This window comes from Poecilia formosa, unplaced genomic scaffold (assembly GCF_000485575.1).
Source record: "Poecilia formosa unplaced genomic scaffold, Poecilia_formosa-5.1.2 Scaffold348, whole genome shotgun sequence".
In the NCBI taxonomy this organism is placed as follows: domain Eukaryota; kingdom Metazoa; phylum Chordata; class Actinopteri; order Cyprinodontiformes; family Poeciliidae; genus Poecilia; species Poecilia formosa.
Window position 1 is genome coordinate 393,922 of NW_006800287.1, and position 9,338 is coordinate 403,259.

At 42.1% G+C, this 9,338-nt stretch overlaps 1 protein-coding gene across 2 annotated transcripts in view; it reads right to left on the reverse strand.

Moving 5' to 3' along the window:
• Positions 1 to 8,746, reverse strand: part of dnmbp (dynamin binding protein) — a 40,577-nt gene extending 31,831 nt beyond the window's left edge. For both annotated transcript variants that reach the window (XM_016661899.1, XM_016661898.1), the window contains exons 1-3: positions 8,673 to 8,746; positions 8,496 to 8,528; positions 1,731 to 3,959 (exon numbers count right to left, since the gene is read on the reverse strand). In XM_016661899.1, the coding sequence (XP_016517385.1) occupies positions 1,731 to 3,959; positions 8,496 to 8,511 (2,245 nt within the window). In that variant the 5' untranslated portion in view covers positions 8,512 to 8,528; positions 8,673 to 8,746. The remainder of the gene's footprint in view (positions 1 to 1,730; positions 3,960 to 8,495; positions 8,529 to 8,672) is intronic.
• Positions 8,747 to 9,338: the final 592 nt, after the last annotated feature.

Consider the following 9,338-nt stretch of genomic DNA (forward strand, 5'->3'; position numbering starts at 1 on the left):
TGAAAAATTACAACTTACCATTTCTGCAAAATATCTAGCACCATGGGGAATCTGTTGTCATTTTTAGAGCATCACCATTTTATTTCTATTTTTAGGTTTTAAAAGAAACATAAAACATTAAAACTTGTTGATATTTCTGGAAAATTATGTTTTTTAAAAAACAAACTAATTTGACAAGAAAACTTGATTTAAAAAAACTGCTGTTGATTTTAGTGCCACTTTGTTGTGGAAATTTAAACCAATTATTCCACAAAACAAATTTAGAGACTCCTACAACCTGCATTTGGTCCCTGTGAGACACACATTTTCCTTCAAAACTAAAGGTTTATTATCCCTTCCCCCTAATAACTGTGTATTGTAAACAACAGACGGGTCTGGGGGGATTTTTAGGGCACAAATAGCATTTTTGTGCCTGTGTTTGTGTCAGAGAGATTTGGGAAAACGGCTCAAAGAGGAAACCTGGTCTCATTTTCAGATTCTTTCTATATTACGTTTTTACTTCAGCATCTGTGACCTGCAGGCAGCAGTGAGGAAAAACCGTGGAGAAAAATCTCTTTTCATTTTCAGCCAAACATTTCTTCTGCTGCTTAAATGACCAACGGAGTAAATCCCATTCTGTCAAATGAAAACCACAGAGATAAATTACACATGCAGAGTGTGATTTTGGACACGTTTTGCAGGAAACAACAGCTTTGGGCGGATTGTTAAAATCTGGCTGCTTTTCACATCAGTTCAGAGGAATGTTCTTTCTAAGTCGTTCTCATTGTGTAGAAGAGAAGAATAAAACTAAGAATAAAGAATAAAATAAAGTGCTGTGTTATCACACTGTCAGCTAATTTAGTTTAAAATCTGTGACATGATCGCTGATAAGTCATTGGTTTAATCAAGTGTCACGTTGTAGACCTGAGTGAAGTTGCCCCTCTCCTTTAAATCAAACTAAATTGGTGTCAAACGTTTGTGCAGCAAAAATTTTCATTTGTGCCGCTATAATTTTAAAGACATAAAGTAATGTTCCTAGAGGTCATCAAAGGTCAACCAGCCTCCCCACCTTCTTCAAATCAGCCAAATTGGTGTCAATCAACTCGACTACGTTTGTGTTGGTTTGTGCAGCAAAAAATGTTGGTTTGTGCTGCTTTGGTTTAGAAGATATTAATCAATGTTTAAAGCTCATTTTGATTTTGGTTGGCCTTTTGTCCTTTAAACTTTCATTACTATCTTCAAGGCCAAAGCAGCACAAACAAAACCTTCTGCAACACAAACGTGGCACAAACGTTTGACACCAATTTTGTCTGATTTGAAGAAGGTGCGAAGGGGCGGCAACTTCCCTCAGGTCACCATGTAGTAGTACTGTAAAACAAAAATCCCATGGAAACATAATTTAAAATTGCACAAAAAAACTCAAGTCTCATCGTGTTCAAAGAGTCAAATTTCAATGGGATTTGGTTCTGGCCACAAAATAATAAAGTTCAACCAAAAATGTCATGAACGTATGGGACGCTAGAGATTACATCTGGTGCTATCAAGATGAATTTCATTAGAAGTTCAGATTTGGGCTGGGCAGGTTTTCTGTTGCTTTGTGCTGGGAACTGTCAGCCAGATCTGGCAACCCTGAGTTCACCATTCTGTTTGCTAATCAATAGTTTTCTGTAACAGACGCATGTGTGATTTACTTTAGGTGAGTAAACAGGTCCTGATGTTTCTGTGACTCTTAAACCAAAGTTCGGCCTTACCTTGTAGATGCTGCTGCTCCAAGGCCAGGGTCTCCAGCGTGTAGTTGCAGAACTCCAGATTCTCTAAGGTCTGCATGCGCGCTGTCTCCTCCTCCTCCTCCTCCTCCTCCAACATCGCCCTCAGCTCCTCCGCAGTCCGAGCATATTCCTCCATCGCCTGCTCCACTTCCTGAAGCCGCAGCAGCACTTGGTACTGTTCCTCCTCCTCCCTCTGCCTCTCAGTTTCTGCCTCCGTCTCCCTGTTCAGGTCTGGGTCTGCGTCCTGCAGGGTTTCGTGTTCATGGGTGGCCGTGGGGTCGCCTAACTCAGTGTGAACCTCAACGGCGTCGTTGGTGGTGGTGGTTTTTTCAAGGTTGCAGAAGCTGGGGCTGTTTGTTCGCTCCGTGCCGGCTGGAGAAGAGGCGTTTTGTCTTGCTGAGCGAGCAGGGGGCCGCGGAGCAGGACGAGTTGGTCTGTACACGGCGGGGGGCGGCGGGCGCTGGACTCGAGGGCGAGGAGGCGGTGGGCGAAGGGTTCTGCGTCTCTCCAGCGAGGAGTTGTTGGAGTGCGAAAGGTTGGAGACGGGGGAATGCGCGGAGCCTCGGATGATGTCGTTTTCGCTGCTGAAGCCCAGGATGGAAAAGTGCCGGGAAACGTGGGATTGCTGGTTCAGGTCAGCCGAGGGCGAAGCGTCCCTAAATGCAGCAGAGCTCACATTGGTGTCGCTGTAAGAAGAGGTCAAGCTTTTCTCAAACTCAAAAAGCTGCTGGGACAGCTTGGCTTCTAGGTCACTGGCTGAAGTTGCCAGAGCTTCCAAGGTGATGGATGTTAGGAGTGTCCCGTTAGGGCCTCGTGTTTTATTTTGGTAATGAGACACAGCACTATGCGTCATGTCAGCATCACTCATACTGGCATGGCGAGTGAGTCTTTGTTGTTTATTACCTTCTGTGATGGTATTTAATGTGTGGGAAAGACTGTGCGATCCGTTATTGGTGGTGGAAATTTCTGCTGGTGGTCTTTGGAGATGCGTCTTGTCTTTTGACCAACCAGGCGCACAGTTATTAAGGCTCTGAGTTCGTTTAGGTTGTAGTGGTCGACGGTTTTTGTTGGTATAGTTGGGCTGGTTTCCATTGGACTTTGGGCTAGCCTGAAGCCCAGAGCGGTGTGGAGGTAGGCTCGGCCGAGGAGGTAGTCTGGGCCTCGCTGGAGGAGTAGATCTGGGTCTCTCAGGTGGCCTGTTAGGTGGGGGGGCAGGTCTATGCGGCTGCGACTCAGGTCTTCTGTTCATTTCATTCTGCTCTACGGTTCCAGCTTGAGCCGTAGCTCTGCTATGGTCATGCATTAAGCTTTGTTCTTGGGTCTTCTCAAAGTAGTCCAAGTCCCAGACGGTGTGGTCCTCATACACCCTCGATTCAGGCACATGTTCAGACCCATTGGGACTTATGTGGTTGGAGTTTTCGTCATCGTCTTTCTCTTCTTCAGCATGTTTCTCCTCTGCAGTTTTCTGCTCATTTCCTTCCATTTTGACGAAACGATGAGGAAAGATTCCCCTCTGCCCTCGCAGTTCCCCCTCCAGCCAACCGTCTTCCAAAGTGCTCACAATGCGAATGCGATCTCCCACGTTGAAGTCCAACTCGCCAGACTCTATGGCCCGAAACTCATACAGCGCAACTCCATAGAGACCGTCCTCCTCTTCCTCCTCCTCATGCTCTTCCTCTATGATAGCTTCCTGCTGTTGTTCTTCTTCTTGATCTAGAAAAACCTCCCCTTCTTCCATGACTTCCTCTTCAGTCCCCTCTCCAGCATCATAAGCATCCTTGTAGATTAAGTCCTGACTGTCTTCATTTAAATACTGGCCGTCATCCGGGACTTGAGGAGACCGTAGAGGGCCCAGGAGCTCAACAAAGCCCTCTGGGAATATTCCCCTTTGGCCCTCTAGCTCCCCCTGAAACCAGCCAGGCTCAGGAAGTCCTGTGATGATGATCAAGTCGCCTTCGCGGAAGTCCAGCTCTTCATTGAGCTGTGCATGGAGGCTCATAATAGCCCGGGCCTGGCCCAGAGCGTAGGGTGGGAGCTCCAGAGCCTGCGCCTGAGCTGAGCGCTCAGACAGCTGCCTCGATCGACCCGAGAGGTTCAGCTCCTTCACACATGACACGGGGAAGAGACCACGGCGACCCCAAGCATTACTGCCTCGTTGCCAGGAACCCCCGAGGTTCACGGACCCTCCCGTCTCTCCCACTACCACATCACCTGGAGAAACACAGAGAGAACAGGGAACTCAGTGAATATCAATGCAAATGAGTTTATATGTCCTCCATATTTTAATGTCTCTGTTCCAGAATGCCTTATTCAAACTATTGCATGACCTCCTCTGTATGCCATCAAGTGGATAAATCACCCACTTATTCGAGTCAGGTGTTTGGCATTAGGGAAACACCCAAAACATGCACTGTTTTGCTAGCAGAGCGTTTATGTTGCTTTGGGAGGATTTGCTGGAACAACACAGACTCTCCGATTTGAGAGAGAGGACAAACACAAGAGGACAGTTACCTTGACTTTAATACTGAAGCTCGGTCCAACGTCTTTACCGTTTGTCCTTTGGAGTATAATCTGTCTCAACAATCTGCTTTACGGCTGCGAATTAATATGGACTGCCTGATCTCTGACTATTCCTCTATTGTCTGTTTGATTCTGCCAGGCAGCTGAAATAAACAAATAGCCTCTAGCTCTATAAAGTGATTCAAAATTAAACTTAAATTTAACTGAAAAATAGCAGTTGGAAGACTAGCCTATTAGCTTAAACAAATACTGTTACCAAGGCAACCCCTGCTAAACTAAACTTAGCTTCAACTGAAAAATAACGGTAGGAAAGCTCACCAATTAATATCACACAAACACTGTTACAAATTCAAACTTTGCTTAAGTTAAGAGCAAAAACTAGAAACATTTAACAAACAAGTTGCAAAGTGACATTAGCTAAAATTACTGCTGAAATATTCACGTCTCAAAGAGATAATTAGCAATCGTTAACGGATGGTTAGAACCAACCTGTAACACCAACGAAGACAAACATCAATGTAACAGAAGAATAAAAAACCCCTTAGCTGCTTAACAAGGTGCCTGACGTAAAAACACTAAGCATTGAATAAAAAACAGCAGCACGCAGTGGAATTGAATTTTTTGTGAAATAGTTCAGTCAGACTGGATAGATAACATTTATGCACATCAATTTTCAACTTTGTTTTCTGGGAAGCCATTCCAATGCAGTCTTATGTCATTTCTGTATTTATATCCATCACCTCCAAAAAGCTTTCCTTTTTCCTTTATCTGCCTCCTCACCAAAGCCCCTCCGTATGCCTGGGTGATGGAAAATATGCAAATGGCTCCTTTTCAACTGCGGCTTTCTTCCTTCCCCTCTTTGCATGAGTGACAGTTTTGTTGACGGATTCAATCACCTTACCCAGAGTTACTGTAAACCTCTGTTACTCTAGATGGAAACCCATATTTAGGAGGCATGCAGCTGTGCTGTAGTCTCTTCTTTTATTTTCAGATGATGGATTAGCCAGAGCTGTGTGAGATGTTTTAACTCTGCCTTAAACTTCTCCATAACTTTCTCTCCTGTGTTCATTGGTCTTCATGATACTGTTGGAGCTAATAGAGTATTTCTTTCTTTACATTTTATTGTACGAGATATGCTGAAGACGCAGAAGGAAACACCTTCAGAGCTGACGCCAAACAACAACAAAAAGTCCTTTCTTATTGATTAGTCGACTTTGTTTTGCTTTATTTTAACCAAACTGGCATTTCTCCAGAGGTTTGTATCAGGATATCAAAGGAATCATCTTTTGTGAGGCATTTTAATAACTTTTAATGGGATGTACTTGGACTGAGGGATTATAAGAATGTTGTTTGGTCAGCAAGAAGTCACAGGGGTCACATTCCAAAGAACGGCGGCTCCACCTCCCATTGTGTCCGGGTCCGAAACTGGAGCACAGCCAGTGGAACCACAGGAAATACAACTGGACCGTTTCCTATGGATCTTCTGATACGGCAAGTGTTTGTTTGTCAATGACTTTTCAACACATGCATGATTTACTACTAGTGACTTTATACGTTTATGCATTTGACTTACAAATAAGGATTTAACAATGCAATTCATATAAAAGCAACAAAGATGGACGACCACTGGTCAGGTTATACCGAAGGTTAACTAAAATAACAAAAACTGAACTGAAGATGACATTTTTGCTAACTGAAATAAATAAAAATGATAATTAATGGGGGAAAACTACAACTAACTGGAACTACATTGTGAATTTATAAAACTAAAGCAAACTGAAATTATAGATATAATGTCCTTCATTTTTGTGTTTCTGAATCTTGTTTTTAGCCTTTCAAACTGATGTGAAATTCTTTGTTTCCTCACACAAGCAGCTTACGTCAGCTGTCGGCAAACTACGTGACTCCATAATCCTCCTGGCGGCGCTTACGCTAATCCGCAAAAGTTGCGAAAAAACACCAGACAGTTGTTGTTCAACAGCTGAATAGATTTTTTTGAAAATGGTATCTTCTGTAGATCTTCATTGCCCAATCAATGTAAACATAATCCCAGTACAATACTTTGACCAATTTGAATTCTGCACCTAAAAATGTACCAAAGTATGAACATTTTTTGGCACCAGTTTCCTTCATTTTGGGAGATTGGTGATCGGCCGAGATGTGAAGCCGATGTGATCCTTCGATTACGACAAAATCCAGAATGTCGATGAAATGTTCTGCACCGATATGGCAGCTGCAGACGAGCCAAAAAGGCAGAGGAAGACGCGAACTGTCGCTTCTGGTGTAGAAGCTACGCGGCTGTAGTGTGCCATTATGGAATAAATGAATCTCTGTTTCGTTCTATAAAGAAAGAGGAAAATAACATTTGGAGGCGTCGTCTCCGAAAAAGACACTTTGCGCTGCGGCTTTCAGTAGAAAAAGACGCCACAGCGAAGCGGAGTCAGCACAAAGAGGAAATGCCACAATGTGTCCTACCTCACTGTTTGATTACTGAAATTATTATTTTACAGTATTTCTAAAAACTACCATAGTTATTTGTAAGAAAACGCTTCTATTTTTACTTCTTAAACAAGTATTTGGGCCTGAAAACAGGTTCTGATCTTTGGTTTCGTTCGTGTATAATAATTGTAAGAAATAAAGCTGACTACTTCCGAGGATTTCGCCTATCACAGGTTATTTATGGATCATAACCACCATAATAAACGAGGGTTCGCTGTATCTACCAACATTTCAGACAGAAAAAAAAAGATATCAGCCAAAATCGGAATGAGTAAGTCAGGTTTTCTAAAGATCGGCCAGAAAACTCCCCGCTTAAACTAATAAAAACTAAGAAACTAAACACTACTTAACTAATAAAGACTGGCAAATACACTGTAAAAACTAATTAAAACTAACTAAATTAGACAAACAAAAGGTCACAATGAAACTGCTTCTGACAGAAGTAAACTGGGTCGTTGAACTTGGTTTTCAAGAGTTTCTTAAAGATATAAACCATGTTCGCAGTATGTAGGTCATTTCTCCATTGTGAAACGACACACAGAGTCTGGTTTGTCCTGAGCGTCGTGTTAGCACTGCTAGCCGACTTTCCTTTGGCAACGGGAGAGACCCGGTCAGCTTATAAGCCTTTTTCAGAGCGTTAAAGTAGATGGGAGTCGTTCTGCTGAGTAAGCTAACATCAGCTACTTCAATTTTATCCAGGTGGTTGAGGTGAAGGCTCAACAAGGAGAGACTGACTGATTAACAATGCGAAGCAACATCAACCTTAAAAATCAGCTGATTGTCGTTTAAAACACTAAAGTTTCTGGCGATTTTGATGGAGCAAGAGAAAGGGATTCAGATTTAATGCAGATAATGTGATGAATGGTTGGCTGGGAAGAGGAGCAGTTCAAGCTTAGATGATATAGTCAAAATAAAAAGATAACTCACAATGAAACTTAATAAATATTTAAATAATTTTAATATTTGCCACTGGCTTTAATTTTGTGTTAGAAATCTAAACATTTAAAAGCACAAAACAACAGTAGGACTGGGAGCTGCTCTACAAGGTAAAACAGAGATTTTACTGAAAAGAGAATAACAGCTGGTAACTAGGCCTGTCACAATAACGAATATTGCTGGACGATAAATTGTCCCAGAAGTTATTGCAATAAACAATAATGTTGTTGTTTGGAATCCATTATCAAGTATTATAACTTAAAGGCAAAATAATGCAAGAACACACTCTCAAAGATCAATAAACTTTAAATTAAAATGAATATTTAACTGTGGAACTGGAGGACATTTTAAAAATCCAAAATAAATCAACGAAACATTAAATATAATGAGTAATGGGGTCTCTGTAAACAAAATCGCCCTTCAAAAAAACCAAATCACCAGATTGAAGATTTTTATTAGAGACAAAAGAAACCAAACAATAAATCATACAAATGGAAATTATTGAGTTTGTTTTAATTTATTATGCAATTAATTGATAAACTGACTTATTGCTTATTGCGACAGGCCTAAATAATCATCAGAAAGAAAAATCAGAACGAACAAGTTGGCCTCTGATCGCCATCTAGTGGACAGTTTGGTGAATTAACAATTAAAACCATTTCCAACCTTCCTTCAAATCTTTTCTAGGTGACTAAATAAAAGCCAGGTAAGGATAAATCAGTAAAGTCTAAATGTGAAGAGAAAGATTTAAGTACAGGACAAAAAAAGAAAAGCAGAAATCAACTAATTTACCTGAACTCTCGGACATCAACAAGAAGCGTTAAACTGAGAAAATAACAGCTGTTAATGTAAACAGTGACACTGTGTGAAAAACAGGCTTTAATGTACATCAGATGAGATGTGGACGGATCTCTAAATGCTTTTTCATTCAGTTAAACGTCTTTGTGAGAGAGTGAAACGCTGCAGTACCTCTCTTTAAGGGCAGAGCGCCGGACTGAGCTGAGCTGAAGTCATTGATGCAAACATAGAGTCTGTCTCCTGGCTTGGTGCCGGGAATCGTTACCTCTTCCACAAACGTGCTGGGGAACTGACCTGGAGACAGGAGGAGGAGGAGGAGGAGGAGGAGGAGGAGGAGGAGGAGGAGGAGGAAGAGGAGGAAGAGGAGGAGGACAATGCAGCAGAATGATTTCAGTCAATACATAGAAAACATGAAGAATAGTTTCTGAAGAGCAACATGATGATACATTTACACAAGGAGGAAGGACGAGAGGGAGGAGGAAAGGAAGAAAAGAGAAGGAAGGAAAAAAGGAGGGAGGTATAAGGAAAGGAACCTAGCAAGCAAGAAAGGAAGGATGGAAGAAAAGGAAGAGGAAGGGAGGTGAAAAGGAAGGATAGAGGAAAGAAGGAAGGAGAAAAGCAAGCAAGCAGGAAAGGAAGGAAAGAAGAAAACAAGGAAGGAAGGAAGGAAGAGAGGGAGGAGGAAAGGAAGGAAAGAGGAAAGAAAGCAAGCAGGGAAGGAAGGAAAGAAGAAAACAAGGAAGGAAGGAAGGAAGAGAGGGAGGAGGAAAGGAAGGAAAGAGGAAAGAAAGCAAGCAGGGAAGGAAGGAAAGAAGGAGGGAGCAGAGCGAGGTAGGA